We start from the raw sequence: 19564 nt of genomic DNA, 5'->3' as shown, positions 1-19564 counted from the left end.
CACCCTCCCTTTGCTCTGTTGAGGCCACCCTCAATATCCAAGTGCCCTACAGTGTAACCCCATGTGTAGACAGCTACAAGCCCAGCAGGGATTTCATTTACAGTAAGCTCAGGTTGTCTTGTTAAGTCTGTTACTTCTACCAGTTTCTTCAGGCATGACACAGCCATGCTCCTTCCTTCTCAGTACACAAAGCTGTCATGTTCCTTCTCAGCCCAGACTGCCATGCCCTTCAGCAGGGAGCACAGGGTGTTCCTCCATACCCATAACTCCCCACAGGCTGGGGAGGCTGCTGATCCTTCTCACCTTTTTTCCAAGGCACTGTTGATGATAATGTTTCCATTTCACCAGGTACTTCTGGAGCAGGTGCTGCTGGTGGTGCTGTGCTGCCCTGTGGTGCTGAGCCCTCAGCATCAGAGACTCCCTCATTGATTCCTTCCAGTGCAGGAACAGGCTCTGTAAACGCACTGTTAGAGGAAGATAAATTAATTCATGTATCAAAGGGAGGTTATTAATCTCAGAGTATCAAGTATCAGCTACTCTTCTCAACTGTTTCAATACTCAACTTGGACAACACTCAGCACTGACAGTTTTCAGTATAGGAAGAACTGTGAAACATTTCATGTAACACACAGGGAGCTGTGACTTGCAAGTCTTCCCTGCTGCCAATTCTTTACAATTGTTAGGAAAGCCCTCTGTGCTTCAGAGCCCTCGTGTCAAGAATGTACCATGGTACCACGAAAATGCTAGCAGAGTTTGAGGGTCTTTCAGTAAGAATTACCAGAGAAAGACTGAAGTAGTAATTGGTAAGACTACTTGTATTGCCCTCAAAACAGATGTCTGAGGTTCTCAAAATTAGTAATGGAAAATTCCTTTGAGGAAGGAAGTGTTACCATCCATTATATAGTAAAAAGAACAAACAGAGAAACAAAAGTAACACAAGCAGCATTCAGCAGATCACTGGAGTCCCAATTCACTCTTCATTCTGAGGGGGCATCCTTTATAACAACAGACCATCCAGTCACTTCATCTGTACAGACAACACAACACACTGCCCATGGCTCATTCACAGACAGTGAGGACTTTTAAGAGTTCAGCATCTCCATCAGCTCACCTAAATCCAGCTGTTTTCTGGCCTCCAGCACAGCTGTCACCTTCAGGTGGCGGTGACAGGCTCGTAGCCAGGCAGTGTCTCTCCACTGCAGCAGCACCTAAGGACACAATGCAAACAGGAGCTGGGACACAGACTGGCACTGAGATGGAAGGGGACACAATGTACTCCCCCCATCATTGTCACATAACCATTTCCACATCATTCCTCACAAGACTCAGCAGACAGAATTTCCTACAAATTAAATGCAGAAATGTTTCAGAGGGTCCTTTTGGCAATTTTCAAGGTGTTCTTCTCTTTCATCCATCCCCTCCCTGCCTCACTCACCAATACTACTGTGCTGTATCATTCTACTGGTTTTTCCTTCCTTCTAAGGAATGAGAGGAAGGAAGAGAAAAAGCCACGAGCTTACAGAGACAAATTTCAGAGACACCTGTAAAAACAAGATGAGAGTCCCACTTTGCAGCTCTCTCTTAGTAGTGGCTCTTAGATTTAAGCTTTTGGTCCTTCTAATTGTATTATCTGACCCCTGCCTGAGCCAGCAGCTGTACTGACACCTTGGCACCTGCTGTACAGATCCTACCTTTGACAGGACTGCTCTCCTGTAGTGCTCATCTGCCCGAGCAGTTGCCTCAGATTCATGTATAAGAGCAAGAGCATTCTCTCTCCATGTACACAGCACCTCTCTGAAGGCAAAAACACACACAAAAGTTAAAAACAACGCCATTAAGAAAGATTCTCACTTGTTCATTTGGCACTTTCCTACTCACAAGGGAACCAAAACCAGCTGCATCTATAAACTTAGTCATGTAAATCAACTTCTGCCCCTTCAGGTCCCTGCTGAAGAGAAGGCAAAACAGAACACATTCTGAAATCAGCAGCTTCAGCTGAGCCAGTCAGGCTCTGCAAGTGACTCCAGCTTTATAGCATTAAAATAAGGTAACTAAATAACTACAACTAATGCAATGTGATAGTATCTTTAATCACTCTCCTCACTGTAATGAAAGAGAGGCTCTGCATCTTCCAGGCTCCTTTAATATCATAACAGATGTAGTTAATACCATAAATGATGCAGTTTGCTGTCTGATGACTCTTGCAGGACTAAACAGAGATTTAAAAAATATTCAAGCAAAACAGATAGCAAACAGAAAGAGGCTGATTTCTTTTAGCTAGATGATCTTCATGCAAAGAAACAGAAAACAAAGAAAATTTTTTCTCAGTGCATGGCAGGGTCCATTTCCAGCACCAAACATTGAGAAAGTTACAGAGGTGGCAGTGTAAGGAAGAAATGATTTTGACTGCAGTGCAGTCATTCTCTCATGCTGTCTAGGAAGAGGCTCACCTCAGCAGCAGTCGAGTGTGCTGTTCCTCCTTCTCAGCTACTTGGTACAGAATGCACTGTATATTTTGTTGGTAAATCTGGAAAAAATGGTATTGAGAGGTAAATTTACCTCAACTGTTAACACCTGTGAGGAGAGGAAACCTCTAGAAACTCTTACTAGCATCTAACTAACTCTAAGTAACTCATATGTAGCACTGGCAGTAAAGTACAGGGGGGAAAAACACAAACCACTGAAATCAAATGCTGCTTTGCTGTAGCAAGCAGTCACTATACAATAGTTAATGCCAGCTGTGATGTACCAACGACCAGTGCTACAAAATTACCTTGGTTCTTCTGCCCCAAAAAGCAATGCCAGAGCTCATACAGCCCTACATACAAGAGCCTCCATTCTACCTTGCACATGTGGTGTGTATGTGCCTCCAGTGAAGCAGAGTGGGAGCTCTTCAGCTCTCACTGAAACACTACAGCACACACACAGACAAGTGCCTCAAAAAGGCTGCTCCATCCTACCTTCCAAGCTGCCAAGGTCTTGCCCAGCAATACACGTTGATAATGCAGGTCTGCTTGCACCAGCTTCCTCCACTTCTCACGCTGATGTTCCACATACTAGAAGGAGGAAATGGAAAAAACCCAAAAATACATACACATGAAGGAGGGAAAACAGCTAATAGCAGAGAGAGGAGGGAAAAGGACCCTTCCCATTCTCTGGAGAATCAATCCTTCACTTTGCTGTAACAGCTTTTCACTCAAACTGGTGCTTCACTCTGCTATGTCCCCAAAAGGCCTAGCTGAGGTGCTTTTTCTTCCTGCCCTTTGTAGGAATCCTCTTGAAGACTGATGTAAACCACTCAAGTTAACAGGTCTGCACTGACAGAGCAGCTCCAACTATAAAATTTCTCATACATTTTCAAGACATGCTGCAAGGCACATCTGGTACTTCATATCATGGTAAGGAAAAGGGGCCCACATGAAAGCATTCTGTGTTTGTGACATCCTGTAACACAAATACAGGTCATACACAAAGGCCTGGCTGCAAACTTCTAACTTTTGAGAAGGACAGATCCTACTGTGGTGGGGACAATTTCATCACACTGAATTACATTCCCAGGTACATCTAAACCATATTCCTATTCTCACCATATCTACATATATGAACAAAAATATGTATATCTACATATATGAACAAACACATATCTACATATATGAACAAACACCATATCTACATATATGAACAAAAATATCTCTCTTCTCCCTACACAGTTCCTGTTCCACCCACACAAAACTGGTTTTATCCACATGAAAAGGGAGGAGAGCTTAGGAATGACTAGTGTTTATTCTAAACAATTTAACTTCTAGCCATATGGGTACAAGCAATTCAAACATAACAGGAAGGCTTCATGCTCTTTCCCATCTGCTAACTCTCACCTCTCTCCACTTGTTCCAAGTCTGCTGCAGACACTTTGAACAGTGAAATCTTAATGCTTTTGTCTCCTTAAGCCTCCTATAAGAAAAATAATTATTTGTCCTACAATGCAATCCATGTTACTGGACACTTCTAGCACAGACATGAGTCCACATTTGTTATTTTCAGTAATTCACTTACTGAAAGACAACTTAGTAGACTCTAAAGCACAAAAAAGGAGTGATCACCATTGTGAATTAAATGCTCTCCAAAGTAGGTTGCTGGAGAGTCAATCCAAATCACTCTCTGTTTCAAAATAAATCTTACTCTGTTTCTCTCTCCTGAGTCTTCTGTTTCCACAGACAGAAGGCCTTTAGCAGCAGCTGGTTACTGTAGTGCTCTCCTGCACGGGCCAAACCCTCCTGCTCCTCCAGCCGTGCAGCTGCTCTTCCCCGCCAGCAGGACCAGGAGCAGCACAAGAGCCGCCTTTGGAAATGGAGCGCGGCCTGGATGGAGGGAGGGAGGGAGGCAATGAATGCACAGCACAGGCAGCTACAGAAAACACCTCCTTAAAGATGGCATGCACAGAACTGTCCAGTGTTTGCTTTCTGAGGTTGAACAGCAATGGACACACCACCAAAGCCCCTCAGTGGTGAGGCTATGTAACGTGCTCTGCAGGTACCTGTGTGCATGCAGGTGGAGGAGCTGTTACCAAAAACCAGCAAGCCAAAGAGAGGAAAAACACAAGCTGATAAACAGCATGTGAAGGACTCCTAAGGACTGATAAGTTCCAGAAACCAGTCCTGCTGAATGTACAAGAACTGATAACCTCCCTCCACCAAGGGTGAGCCATATCTGCACAAAGACACCCACACATGCTACTGGCAACTTGGAGCTCTGTAAGAGAGCACATAAAGGCCACAGTGGCTGCTACATGTGAATACTCCAGGACCATATACACGTGTGTGTGTGTGTGTGTGTGTGTGTGTGTGTGTGTGTGTGCGCGTATATATATATATATATATATACACACACACACACACACCCCTAAAAAAATTAAGGGCCTTGTAAAAAACTTTATGGACACCTACCTAGAAGCAGCTAATTTCTCAGCACAACGCTGCACTTCTTAAATGACTGGGGTTGGCCATTTAGTATTATTATTATTAATTCAACAAAGTAACTATGAGACTCTGTGAGAGAGAGCATACACACATTCACACCGTGAGGGAATAAGTGAATGAACTATGTGAATGGCAATCCTCTAATAATGACTTGATTCTATTATTAACAAACTGCTTAACTTAAAAAAGGTGATCAATAAATATTTGTTGTCATCTCTTTACCCTGACTTGATCCCTCACCAGGGAAAATGGAATTTACACCAAGTCCATCTCATGCTAACTCATATTCACAGACAGAGACTATGAAATCATCCCCTCTATTTCCTAACCAAGGTACAAAAGTTGCATTTACCATCTTCTCTCCCATTCGATATCCTTGCAGCTTGCAGGTCTTCAGCAGCCATGTGTCAAATACCTGTTTCATCAACACCCTCCTGGCAAGCAAAAAGGGAGAATGTCAGCACAGGAGATAATTCCTTCAGAAAACATATTGGTCTTATGAATGTCAGCTGACTAAATGAACCTCCGAGCTGGGCTTAACCAATCTCCCTCTTACATTCCAGAGAGAAGCACGAGATGTAAATTTTTCATTACTCACAGAAAATGTCAGAGCAGCTGCCATCAAGTCATGTCCCCAAAGGCATTAGCATACTTATAAGAGAACCAAAGGCCCACAGATTCCACATTTGTACAAGTCTGTATCAATAGTTCTCTGCATACCTGTAACGAGCATGAGCCATTGCTGTTAAGGCCTGCTGCTGTTCTTCCTCCTTCTCTTCCAAACGGGACTTCCAACGGTTCCAGTACTTCTGCATCACCTGAAATAAAACAAGAAAGACACAAAATCCCCAAAAGATATCCAGTGAGGGGAAGAATGTTAATAAATAAATTGCTAAAGTCCTAATGAAACTGCATACTGCAATGGGTGTGTCCTGCAGTGCTTCACATACCAAACATTTTAACCTCCTACAAGTTTTTCTGCTAAAAGAAAAAATCCACCATAAACACAGGGAAATGAAAAACTAAACATATCTAAGAGTGGCAGTTGACTCACACAGATTTTCTGTGACTACTAGTATTTCAGAACAAAGCCACTGCTGTAATAAAAAAGTACTTTGCAGGTGACAGTGGAAGTCAACAGGACAGCTCAAGACAAACTGACACAAAGTCCAACTCACTGTAACTCGATGCTGACAGGATGACAGGTTTGTTCTCATTCGCTGAAGACGAGTGTCCAGGACATTCTGCCGAAGAGCCTTAAGGCCAAGTTCCTGTAACCACAAGAAATAAACACAACTTTCATTTGTAATCCAATCAGGTAATTTAGAACTGATCTACAATCCTAGAATCTCTTGAGTGGGGGCAGAAAATGGTAAACAGCATTATGAGAGCATCCTACTTCAAATCACTAATCACGCTGCTCTTATAATCACTACTGTTTTCACTTCACAATCCAAACCAGTTTACTGGTATTCTTTTAATGACCAGTACTGATCCAACCTTGAAAATAGCTCAGTTCCAAAAAGCTGGAGGCTTGCTTGTGCCCACCTTTCAGACAGCCTTCAGGGATTTATTTTTTCTTTAAAATACCCTAAAATCTAAACAAAACCCCAAAACATCAACTAGTTGAACATGCAGCAAGCTATCTTTGGTCTTATGTGAAAAGCAGCATGCACACATTACTGCAGAGGAGAAAAAATAATCCTTGTAGCAAACAGCACAAAAAAAAAAAAATCAAGGGGAAAAGGCAATCTCATGGTGGAATACCAGGGAGCAGGTAATCCAACACCCTCAATTTACTTCACCAGTTTCCCAGATGAATGAATAGCTGCTCTGGAGATCAGCACAGTTTCCCCATTTGGATTCAGCTGGCAGATTCCAGAATAGCTGAAATTTAGAACCCTGGTGTATTTCCCACCCAACACCCTCTCACCACTGTCAGTGTTACAGGGACCTCCACAGCCCTCCCACCCAGCACATAACAGGACTCTTACCAGCAGGTGACACTTGTAGTGCTTTTCAGCCAGCTCACACTGCTGAGCCTCTTCCACACACAGCACAACATCTGTCACTGAGTTAAAGTATCTTTTACACAGAACAACCTTCTCCCACAGAGGGGCACTGCATCTCCATCTACATTTGCTTCAATGTTTGAATGTCCCAGCACTGTTATCTGCAGAAGTTTTGACTACAGTAAAACTTAGATTTTGCTGGCTTATTACAATATGTTTCTGATTCACTCTTAAGTAACAACCATAAATTATCTTCTGCAGTCTGTAATATACTCTTATACAGCTGCTAGCATACTGTAATTACAACAGTTTAATGAATTGTTAGTGTGGCATTACATACACATAATGACAACATGTTTGTTGTCACTCGTGCTACTGCACAATGTTCCTGCTCATTAACTGGATCTTCCCCCTGTGGGAATGTTTCTAGGGTGGCTTTGCTAGGGACCAAACCCAGGCTGGATACAATGCTTCCAGTGTGCAAAGGCTCTCCATAAGGCAAGCCTTGCTGCTTGTTTTTCCAGGTCCCTTCCATGAGCACACATTCTCCTCCTGCACTCCCATGCCCGCTGCCAGTCGGAAAAGCACCTCTGGAGCCTCCTGCTCCTGTGGAACTCCTGGGCCAGCTCTGCAAGACAAACACGAATCACTCATGGCTTGTTCTGTCCCAGGCTCATTGTATCAGATGAGATCCTGGCACCTGAGCCACTGGCTCACAAGTGACATGAGCTCTAACACTGAGAAATGGTTACAAGAATTCACATTAAAGCTCAGCTAGAGATCATATCCTTCCTATTGATCACAAAGGCAGTTTTAAAGCAGTAACCTGCTGTGCTGACTTAAGAGAGGGAAGGTAGGACAATGTATTACTTGTGCAACATACTCAAACTTGCTTACATTTCAGCATGCTCCTATTACTAATTCCTACACAGCCAAGCTAGATTCTTTTCTACTGCCACAACCAAAAAGCAATTCATACAAATATCTGAACTCATTCCCATTCAAGGAAAGAAACAAAGGAACTGGTGTAGAACCTTTACCATCCTATAGGAGATGTTCCAAATGTTGTGATTTGACTGACTATCAAGAAAATCTACAGACTGACTGATCAAAGTCTTGAATACATCCTTCTCCCAGATATCTCAGTCAAAATCCAAGAGACAACATGCAAGTTTCATCAAGGGAATTGTAAAGCATGTTCTCTTCAATCCTGTGGAAAGCAGGTGATTTTCCTGACAGTCCAGCATGTGAGCTAAGCCAGGTCTGTCACAGTGTACAGCCCAAGCTGCATCTCATGACCTGGGTGGGCAGAGACATTCCAATGTCTCCTAGAATAGAAAAAGCCACCACCATGCCCTCAGCAAAGGAGCTGAGCCCTGTTCTGTCCCACCTCACACTTTCACTCACCATTCTGGCGTTTCTTTACTCTGTGGAGGTTCAGGTATCCCAGCCATGCTCCCATGCATCTCCTCAATTCCCAGTGCTGATGGTGAGTTACTGCCCTGGTGTCCTTCTGCTTTTCATTCTGGGTGTGTAAATAGAGCTCTCGCCACTGCAGCCAAGCCTGAAGGAACAATTAAGGGGCAAGGGCAGTAAGGGGAAAAAACAGACAAGATTAGAGAAGTAGAACAAAGAGGAGGAGAGGAAGCACACATGTGCAATAAGAAATTCCATTTAAGTTCTAAATGTGAAAGCCATGAGCAATGAGGTTCCCCCCCCAAAAAAAGGGGAAAAACCCAACAAAACCCAAACAAACACCAAAGGAATGTCAGCATAGAAAACGTCAAAGATTTTTTCCCTCTTTTAAGTACCTTCACACTTTTTCCCATTAAAAAGACCAATATAATACTTTTGCCAACAGACTTTCTTTCAGATTATTTTCATATAAAAGGAAATCCCATCATGAGACACTGTAAGATTTCCCAAGTCACAAGTTTCTTTCCTTAGCAGAACACTGCCCTAAACCAGTATTGTTGCATCTTACAGTGCAGGTCAATTTCCATGTTGCATTTTACAATGCATTTGCCATGTTGCATCTTACAGTGCAGGTCAAATTAAATACCATCCCTTCTTTTTAATGAAATGGACAAAAAGCCACAGTTTCAGTGAAAGAAAAAAAGAAGCCCATGCTGTTTTCACTTCAGCTAAGATCAACCATCTGGACAACACTCTCAGTCATCTGTTTTAGTTTTAGGTAGTCCTGCAAGAAGAAGGAAGCTGGACTTGATGCACCTTGAACTCTGACAGGTTTGGTGCTGTAACCACTTCCCTGTTCCAGGGACTGACCACCCTCTCAGGAAGATCCTTTTCCTAATATCCAGTCTGAACCTGCCCTGACACAGCTTCATTCCATTTCCCCATGTCCTGATATGATATTCCATGGTAAGTATGCAATTTTCAAAGTAAATAAGTACAAGACCCAATTTTTATTCATCTCCAACATTTTCACATGTGTGCAACTTTAACATTAGAAATGGCAGTAGCTGAAGCTCCTGAGACTTACTCGAAACTGCAGGCTCTGGGCCCAATGCTGCAGAGCCAAAATATTCATTTTATGTCCAGAGCATTTCTGGTAGTGTTGTCTTCTCCAAACTGCCCATGAAATGCTGCCAAAAAAATGTTACAGACAAGTTCAAACACAGGTGCCATCACTTGGTGCAAGAAATCATTTTCATCTGACTGGAAAAAGGTATGAACAACAATCCTTTCAAAGAAACATCAAATGGTTTGGGTTGGAAAGAACCTTAAAGATCATCTTGTTCCAACCCCCTGCCAGGGGCAGAGACACTTTCCATTCCCCACATTGCTCCAAGTCCCATCCAAACTGACCTTGAACACTTCCAGGGATGGGGCATCAACATAATCTCTGGGTAATCTCCAGATTTCAGGGCCTCACCACCCTCAGAGTAAAGAATTTCTTCCTAATATTCAATTTAAATCTACCCTCTTTCAACTTAAAGCCATTCCCCCTTGTCCTCTCACTGCATGCCCTTGCAAAAGTCACTCTCCAGCCTTCCTGTAGGCTCCATCAGGCATTGGGAAGCTGCTATATAATATCTCTTCAATTCACAGTCTATGGGTGTGCCAGAACTCACAAATCCCAGAAAACAAAAGAATTCTTAAAGAAAAATCAAACACCGAATGAAGTCATGGTGTGACTTTTTATCTTTTAGGAAAAGATAACATAACACAGACAAAAGCCATGGCCTTATGGTCAGTGCCTCTCTGCCTGTTTGCATTCCATCCTTACCTCAAACAGCTTCTTTTCCTGAATGCCAGTGCCACAGACTGCATCCCATGTTTTGTCCTTTGAACATCAACATAAACCAGCCAGCGCTGCCAGGTCCTGAGCAGAGTTTGCCTCTTTGCTGTGCACGACAAAAAACGGCAGCATCTTAAATTCTGTAATCTGGCACATCTCAACCACTCCACCACAGTTCCTCCCCGACTCTGCGTCCTCAACCTGCAGGGACACCTTGTGGAAAAGCCTGAAATGACAGCGACCCTCCCTCTGGCCGAGGGTGTCCCAGTGAGAAGCCTCAGAATCGCTGACAGCTCGGTCCAGCCACTTGTGCAGAGCAGCGTGAACGATCGGACAATGGCCCATAACCGCTGGGCCTTCAGTGCTTGTGGGGACATAACTGTAGAACAATGGTCAGCATAACGACTCTACTGGGTAAGAATGAGAGGATTCTCTTTGGGTTGTTTAAAAAAAAAAAAGTGTATCAGGTTCATCAGCTGCTTTTCAAGAGTTATTCTCTCCTACAAGCAGAGAAATGAACCAGAAACAAGTCAACTTTATTTAGCAGGCTGGTCACGCAGCTAAAAACAGAAGTGGTGTCACAAATTCCAGTTTACCACTTAGTGTAGCACTCTGCATATTCTCCTCACAGCAGGTTGGCTTGTCAAAACTGACACTACTAAAGCAATTTTATTAGAAAAAACTTTCATTGATTCTATGCCACTTCACACACACACATAAAAGAACCACAGACTTTTCCTTTTTTAGGATTTCCTTGTGAATCAAGCATTAACCTACCTTGATACAGGTCACCTTTTCCTATTTTTGACCAAGTAACACACAGCTTCTGCTGTAAATACTCTGGCCTCACTTAGTCAGAAAGAAGTCTGGATAGCCTGACAGTTTGTGTCCAAAGGTGCCAGTCTCTAGGACACTCTGAAGCTATGTTCATGTGCAAAGAGAGCAGTTAACTTATTCTGCAAATCAGCACAGAACAAAACCTCACTATCATCTTTAAATGAAGGTCAACCTTCCTTCAGCAAAATATATTCCCTGAACCCAAGAAAGTACAGACAGCTCCAAGTCTTTGCAGAGCAAAGAACCTACACAGTAAGACCAAGGGCACTTCAAAAGTTTGGGCTTCTTTCAATTGCTAGACACAAGCTGAAGGAACAGTCAGCAGATATAAAATAAGTGCTGTTAAAACCACAGGGAATTACTATCTAATGTCTACAGCAAAAGTTGACAGAGAATTCCAGTAAAACATTTTATCAAAAAACTTCTACTCGAAAACATACTGTGATTAAGTAAAAAAGAAACAAACAACCAAAAATCAAGCCACCAGCTCAAAAACAACCAGAGCAATCCAGAGCAGATGGAGAGGCTCTTAAACTTATTCACTGGTATCCCTAAATAACTATATAGCTACACCCCTATAACAGAACCCCCTGCCATCTGCTCCTGCAAGCACTGCACTGCCATGGGGTGGGGGAGCTCAGGGGTCAAACAGGCACAGGGGACACAGACTGTGGATAAAAATTCCCTGTGGATACTCCCATCTCAGTATGTCCCCAGATACTGGTAATTACCATCACTTCACTTACCATGAGACTCTGCAACATAAAACTTGTTCTTCTTGCCTTGTTGTTGGCATACATAGGCTCTCCAAGCCTTGAATATCAGATTAAGGAGTAAATGCCTGAAAAATGAAAGTGCCATTCAGTAAAATATTAAAATAAGCAATGAAAAGATTACTCTTGGCCTAGATGTACCATGGATGGAACTTGCTCACTGGTACTAAGAACTCCTTCAGAAAATGTCCCATACACACCCCAAAGGGAATTCATTTCACTAACCTGTAATGGTTGTCTGCTCTGAGGCTCAGCTTCTTGTCTCTGCAAACTGCCCACTGCTCCTTCCACTCTCCAAAAGTTTTCTGAAGAATCTTCTGATCATACAAACATCTAAACAGTTCAAAGATTTGGACAGAGGAAAAGTCATACAGGTTTCCAGAGTGACCACAAATCAGTTTTAATGAATATTACACCACCTCTTCTCCAGGCTTGCCTGATTAGCCTAACAACCTCTAATTGCATTTAAAACCACTTCCCTACTGTGGCACTTTATTGGAAGACTCCATGAAGCACTGCAAGAATCACTCTACTGACTGTAAATACTTCACATAAAGACAAGGAATAAAAGTCAATGTTGTTAACTTGTAAACATCACAGTACCAGTTGACTTGAGACCTGTTCACATTTTTCATCCTCAGTTCTGTGTTTTACTTTAACAACCAGAACAGTAGATAACAATATATGTATTCTCCTTTCTAATCTTGTTCTTTGTAATTTTAACACAAAATATTATATATATAAAAATATATTAATATATATTTATTTATAATAAGTATATATTTATAAATAAATACATATAAAAAATACAACAACTACAACAGATTTTATAATGCTCTGATGTTTTTATCGTGCAATAACAGCAGAATTAGGCCCAGAATCCTAGAGGTTTCTCAGTGGAACAAATCAATCCTCTCACACGCTGTAATTTACAGCCACCTACCCCGAGCCAAGCTGCTAAGTCATTCCAAGCACTCATGCAGAAAAGGAAAAAAGAAAAAAGAAATGAGCTATGTGTTATTTTTTGGACCTGGGGTATTAACAGTATTGCACATGCATTAACAGGCATTACAGCTATGGAGAACTGGGGACTTCTAAATCTAGCAAGGCAATTCATTATTGCTTGTGCTCCTTGCTGGTCTTTATAAAATCTATTCCCCTTAAAAAATAAATTCATCATCAAGCTGAATTGATAGCCAAAGTAGTGCCAACTCAGTGGATGGGACAGGAGGAATGGTGAGGTTCACAGGACAACTTCCATTTACCAACAAAGGCAGAAACAGAATGTATTTGATACAGAAAAATGAAACTGAATGACTGAGGACCTGATCTTATTCCAAATGCAAGTCTTCCCACTGGGAACTGCTTCAGTTCCCAAGGGTGTGGTCAAGCAAGAATGAACATGCAAATTAATGCAAAACAAGAAATGAATATCAAAGCATGGGGTTTCAGTAGCTCACAGAACACTGACAGCAAAAAGGAATTATCTGCCACAGGTATTTCCAAGTCAGATACAAACACACACAGATATACATTAAGAACAACAGTGCAAACAATAATAATTAATGATCCATGTGGGTCCTTTCCAACTCAGAATAGTCTGAGAAATCTCTGTCATCATAACTTTGGGAAATAGTTAAATTTAAAGCAGGTATCCCAATCACATCCCATCATTTATATGCACATACTGCTCAACTTTATCAAAACACAATTCCTATGAATTTGGTTAACAAAAACTTAACAATGATTATTAAAAACAAACAAAAAAAGCAAGAGCAAGAAAGGTACCTAAAGAAAATCTTCAAGTGATCTCAAAATACAACCAAATATTTTCTTGGCAGCCAGTACTCTCTCAGCCCAGTGGTTTACCACTAAGCCATTAAAAAAAAAAATAAAATAAACCCCAAAATAAAACAAACAAAAATACAAAACAAAACCCACCAAACAGCAAAGCTCCACCTCTGAGTTCTGTCATTTTATGTACCTGGCTTTGGAAGGGAGAACTTGTCCAAATGTTATTTTTGCCCACAGACAGAAAAACTTCCTTGCTAGGTATCTGGAACACAAGGAAAGATTAGTTGCTTTTGTACTCCTCCTCTGCAAATTCCCAGGCAGTAGTGACAATAGGAATTTTTATTAGAGTTTCACTAATAAAACTAAGGGTCTAGTTTTCAGACATCAATGCATATATGAAATATTTAGACCCTGAAATCAGTACCTGTAACACAGCAATTCATAAAGGATTAAGAGGTCCAAGCATCACTGCAAAACTTGAACTGGGATGTACTTCTTTAGGAATGCTGGGCACCCAAAATGCCCTCCAAGCAGCCCTTTCTGAGGTTCCAGTGTGGTCACACCACTGTTCTCCCAGGTCAAACAGCTGAGTCCAGAACACCTGAGCCAATCTAATGTCTGGCCCCTCCTGAAGCCAGCAAATCTTCCTTCTTCCCACCTCCCCTCAGCACTTCCACATCTCCACAAGGTTCTCCCAACACCAGCTCAGCTCACCAATGTGTTACTGTGACCCTATCACCCTTCCTCTCTTTTTTCCCAATGGATTTCAGAGTCAGTTGGCACAGGGTAAGCACCAAGGTAATTACCTCCACAAGGTAATTAGTTAAAGCACACAGCCAGGAAGGGGGGCCTCACTCCTTCAGTAGGTCTGAGCTGCACAACAAATGATGGGCTTTTAATCGCTACACAATTACATCCCACCTTTGTCAAGGTTCTTTTAACAAAAAAAAATAAATAAATAAACCAATAAAAAACACTAGAGGAGGGCAAGAAGAAATCATGACACCTGGCAGTGTATCAAAGAATTTTGTTAAATAGCCATTGTAAAATTTGCCTTTGAAAGTAAAAAATACCTGAAATCTGACTGTCAATCCTTCTCCTCAAGTCACCACAAGGCATTCTCAGAACTGTCTGCCATGGCAATGAACTAAAACTTCTATTGCAACCTGCCCTGGTACCACTAAACCCAGACACTTTCAGGTCTGACCCCGTGCTCCATTTAGTGAAAAATATGTTTTGTACTTATCACCTGCTTTGGAATTTTTTTAACATTCTTCTTTGACTCTGGGTATACCCATCTTGACCTGGTTTGTCATGATCTCTGTCCTGAAATTCATGTGTTGCAGACTGGGGAGCACCAGATTGTCCAGCTGCATGAACTTGATGCTCAGGTGCTTGCTGGATTTCATCCATCATCAGGGATTTTGAACTTAAAAGGAAAGAAGAAATATTTTGTGGAAAACTGTATTACCTGCAAAAAAGTGGCATTATTGCAATAGCTTGGTCTGTAACAAAAGTGTCTAATCAAACACAGAACACAACAGCTACAAATGGTAGAACATTTATTGTTTCTTTATCAGGTGATTTTCAATATCTGGAATTTTAAACTCTCCCCAACATAACCAGGAAGATACATTTCAGTGCAATCATGTCACAGACAACTCTTTTTCCCCTAAAGCTGAAATGAGAAACCACTGAAATGCATTTGTGTGCACACAGGGTGTCTTGACAGAGAAGCTCTGATTGTGGCTTTCTGCCTTTTAGTCCCAAACATATCAAGGTATTCTGTCTACTGCTGATAAATTCTCTTGGGCACTGGTGAACTGAAGTGAGATTTCCATTTTAACATAAAATGCTCTTTTACAAGCTCTTTCCTAGTTTTATTCATATTTTAACTGTGTTTCTCCTTAAAAAAAAAAACAGCTGAAAATCTCGTCCTGTTTTTACATATTAATCATTAAAAAACAAAATTAGACCTATTTTTCTATCACACAGTTTAATTTCACGTGTAGTTCTAATCTGAAAAATAACAAGTGTATTTTTATAAATTCTAAATATTTTTTCTTTGTAATTTTCTGAAAACAAGGATTAAAAAAAAAAAAAAATATGCAGATAAAACTTGCTGCACCGGTTCCATTGAAGCTTCTTTCCCAAAACAATTGCTGCCACCACCCTGAAAATTTGCACATTAGAAACACAAACACATTCTTGAGTTCCAGAAGAGGCAACAGAAGAGGATAATCTGAAATCTCACCCTAAAGATCTCCTGAACTGAGCTAGGGAAAACATGTCTGCAGCCAGAAAAAAATGTTGTTTTCACAAAGTGACTGGAGCAATGCAAGTTTCAAAAGTTCAGCTGAATAACCACTGCTAACAACAAATCACTGGGAGGAAATAGAGTATTTTTGGCTTGTGCCAGCAGGGTACAAAGAGTTAAAAATAAAAGTTAATGGAAGAAAACAAGACCTGTATTTTGTGTGAGAAATTCTTGCTCTATAAAATATTATCTGAATGTTTTCTGAAAGAGGTAGGCCCTGTCCAGCAGACAAAAGAATTCTGTTCACATCAAGATGTGCAGTTAAGGCAACTCTATGCACATTTGAAGAGGAGTTCCAGGCACTTTAAAATTTATGTAAAACAGTTTTCAGCACAAGTTCTTGTACACACCTATTAGGCCCAACTCCCTTTTAAACTATTTCATCTGTCCCAAAGATAAACCTGGTCTGACCACAGGCAGTAACAACCTTACACAAAGGAACTGAAAAAATCTAACCTGGGTAAAACATGCAAAAGTTTGGTATGAAAGTCTAAGGTGTGAGAATATCTAATAATTTTCCAACGTATTTACTTTTAAACAGGTTATTTCTCTAATTGGAACACTATTATGTGCTGCATATATTTAATGATGACAGCCTATGTCCCCCAAAATTTATAGTAAGTGCCCATGAAAAAGAAGAGTCAAAGAAGGATAATTTCTCCCTTTTAAAGTTAGAAAACAAAAGCATGGGAAGAATGAGAGAACATGGAGTAAATCTCTGCTTGGGCCAACAGCTGTGTCCAAGTACCTTTTGCTCCAGTCTAATAGCTCAAGCTCAAGAACATCATTACATGTACATGTGATGATAATGTAAACTCATATAAAGTTGTGTTTCATGATCAGTTTAGGAGTTAGGTGTTCATAGTTTTTTGCTTTTAAGAGGAATATTTTCTGGCTAACAAAGTTCCATAGAGACTAATAAGCCCTTCTGTGAGAGGGGCTCAATTCCACTTCTTCTGCCCCATGGGAACCTTAAGATGTCATAAATATAAAATAAAATACAGTTGAAGTCTTTAACATAGTAGCTGCCTATTACTGCTTACCTTCCCCTGAATTTCTCCATTTCACTGTAGCTCCAAGCCTGCAGTTCAAATGCACTTTCTACTCTGCAATGTTGTTTACTAACTATGGACAAAGCATGAGTTGGTGCCTGTTACTTGTGATGAATCCAACCGTGGATCTATGCTAAATGCAGTCTGTATCACAGAAATGACATGATTTCCACTCAGACTTCTGCTGCACTCAAGTAGCATAATACAATTCCAGATGTTTAACATGAAAAGCATCTGTGTGTTTTAGCAACATTGTGCTGGCTTAATCTAATGGTAATAAAGTTATAACCATTTGAATCCTAAGGCAGCAATTCTGTTCACCTAAACAAAAACGTGCTAGAAAGGCGCTGTAAAAAGTAAACTGCTCCAAGTTATGTGCCCCTCACTTAAAAATAAATTAATAACCAAGGGTGACACCATCAGCAGCTGATTCCTTTTCACCTGTTACCTACTGTACCCTGAACGCTTTTTGTGTTGATGGACAAACACTGGAGACCCACACGACGCTGCTCCACAGCCCCGCCGTGAGGGGCCGCGGCAGCCGCCCCCGCCCCGCTGGGGGCACCAGGGATCCCGGCACCGGCGGATGCGGCATCGGCACACGAGACGGGCGGAAAGCAGCGGGGAAATCACGGCGAACGGGAGGGAAGCGGAGGGAGGAACCAGCAGCCCCTGAGGCGGCCCCGCCATGAGGGAGGAGCGGGCGCTCCCCGCCCCGCCCCGCCCAGCCCCTGAGCAGGGCGCCCCCGTGCGGCGGGGCGGGAGGACGGACAGCGCCCCGGTGCGGCGGGGCGGGAGGACGGACAGCGCCCCTGTGCGGCGGGGCGGGAGGACGGACAGCGCCCCCGTGCGGCGGGGCGGGAGGACGGACAGCGCCCCTGTGCGGCGGGGCGGGAGGACGGACAGCGCCCCCGTGCGGCGGGGCGGGAGGACGGACAGCGCCCCCGTGCGGCGGGGCGGGAGGACGGACAGCGCCCCTGTGCGGCGGGGCGGGGTCGAGCGCTGTCCCGGCTCCGGTGTGACCGGGATTTACCGAGCACAGGCAGGAAAAGGGGCTGAACGGCCGCGGCAGGGAGCTGTTGCTGCACTTGGGGAAAAAACTGTTTCTGTGGCACCACTGGACATTTCTGCTGTAACAGGCACCTGTGGCAGATGTGCCTTGGTAACCAAAAAGCCTAGTTTAGCTCACAACAGCGATGTGCACAAAGGTGACAGTGAAACACAACATAGTTCAGGCCGTCTCAAAGCCTACAGCATCTCATAATAACCACTCAGCTCGAGGCCGGTGGCCCGCTGGTTGCTATGGAGTCTCCCTGTGTATTTGTTTGGAAAGCACTTGCCGGCTTCAAGAGACTTGGCAATAGTTGCAGTGCTGTCTCATTAATAATGCAGCACTTCATCACGAAAAAAAAAGTGAGAACTTAATTTCTCTCATTCCATAGGTAACCAGATTTAAATTCTGGTATTCAACTTCATTAGAGATCAGGGAAGAGAACACCTTATTCACCAGATCCTACACGAAATGTGTTGTTCCTACACAGACCTCACTGCCCAAGGTGTTTGGAAACCTTATGGCCCCACTGGGTTCCTGTGGCAGAATAAATCCAAGTGCCGGGAACAGAGCTGTGGGCAAACGGAGCAGCGATCTCACTCAGTAAATTCCTTAAAGTGACGTTGAAAACAATGTCTACTCCTTATTAGCAAAAACTGAAAGACTTTTCCGCTGCCCTGCTCACTGCACCAGCCTAGCACAGTCAGACCAGACTCCAACGTGACAGGAGCCCGGTGCGGGCTGAGAACACCGGGACCCTGCGCTCACACTGCCGGGCTGGGCAGCGGCGCGGACTCGGCCGGACCGCCCCCCTCAGCCGCGGGAGCCGGGACATGACGGCGCTCCAGGGCAGCCGCCCCAGGCCCGCCGTGACCACGGCGAACGCGCGGGGCGAGGGGAGCGCCCGCCGAGCGCGCTCCCAGCCCATCTCAGCCGCGATCGCCCCGCCGCTTCCCGCCCTTCTCCGATCCCGCGCTGCCCCTGAGGCGGGACGGAGACACGGCGACAGTCCCGGGACAGGGACCCGCCGATCCCGCCGCCGCCCCGCACATGGCGCGCACCGCATCCCGCCGGCGGCCGCCTCCCCCGCAGGGCTGCCCGCCCAGACTGCCTGCAGGCCCTCGCCGAGCCCCGCGCCTCTCCTCACCCACGGCACCGCACGCAGGGTGAGACGCCGGTTCCGCGGGGCGGCCGGCGGCGGGGACACGGGGCGGGAGCGCAGCCCGGCCGCCCTCAGCGCCTCCCGCCGCCCAATCGCGGGCAGGCGGCAGGCGGGGGAGCCCCCGGCGCGCGCGCCCGACGCGCCTGCGCGCGGGGTGTTAAATGGGTGCGGAGCGGGCGGCGCGAGGCCCCGGCTACGGCGGCTGAGCGGAGGCGGCGCCGGGCGGAGCGGGAGCGGCGGCGGCGGCGGCGGCGGCGCGCGGGGCTGCGCGGGGCGGCCGGGGCTGGGGGGGGGGGACGGCGGTGGCGGCAGCGCCGGCCCGGGGCGT

At 44.1% G+C, this 19564-nt stretch overlaps 1 protein-coding gene across 3 annotated transcripts in view; it reads right to left on the bottom strand.

The window, feature by feature from the left end:
• SFI1 (SFI1 centrin binding protein) overlaps positions 1-19298 on the bottom strand; it is a 29081-nt gene extending 9783 nt beyond the window's left edge. For 2 of the 3 annotated variants that reach the window (XM_058036665.1, XM_058036666.1), the window contains exons 1-20: positions 17015-17299; positions 14904-15083; positions 13845-13916; positions 12086-12193; positions 11834-11928; positions 10239-10356; positions 9492-9594; positions 8396-8552; positions 7455-7616; positions 6971-7041; positions 6155-6247; positions 5697-5794; positions 5329-5410; positions 4180-4358; positions 3876-3951; positions 2961-3056; positions 2451-2527; positions 1692-1794; positions 1112-1208; positions 304-464 (exon numbers count right to left, since the gene is read on the bottom strand). In XM_058036665.1, the coding sequence (XP_057892648.1) occupies positions 304-464; positions 1112-1208; positions 1692-1794; positions 2451-2527; positions 2961-3056; positions 3876-3951; positions 4180-4358; positions 5329-5410; positions 5697-5794; positions 6155-6247; positions 6971-7041; positions 7455-7616; positions 8396-8552; positions 9492-9594; positions 10239-10356; positions 11834-11928; positions 12086-12193; positions 13845-13916; positions 14904-15083; positions 17015-17034 (2148 nt within the window). In that variant the 5' untranslated portion in view covers positions 17035-17299. Of the gene's footprint in view, positions 1-303; positions 465-1111; positions 1209-1691; positions 1795-2450; positions 2528-2960; positions 3057-3875; positions 3952-4179; positions 4359-5328; positions 5411-5696; positions 5795-6154; positions 6248-6970; positions 7042-7454; positions 7617-8395; positions 8553-9491; positions 9595-10238; positions 10357-11833; positions 11929-12085; positions 12194-13844; positions 13917-14903; positions 15084-17014; positions 17300-19221 lie in introns of those variants that run through there. The other variant, XM_058036664.1, reaches the window with a different exon arrangement.
• Between the last annotated feature and the right edge of the window lie 266 nt (positions 19299-19564).

This window comes from Melospiza georgiana, chromosome 18 (assembly GCF_028018845.1).
Source record: "Melospiza georgiana isolate bMelGeo1 chromosome 18, bMelGeo1.pri, whole genome shotgun sequence".
NCBI lineage: Eukaryota > Metazoa > Chordata > Aves > Passeriformes > Passerellidae > Melospiza > Melospiza georgiana.
Note: the sequence above shows the minus strand (reverse complement) of the source record. Positions and strands in the feature narration are given on the sequence as shown.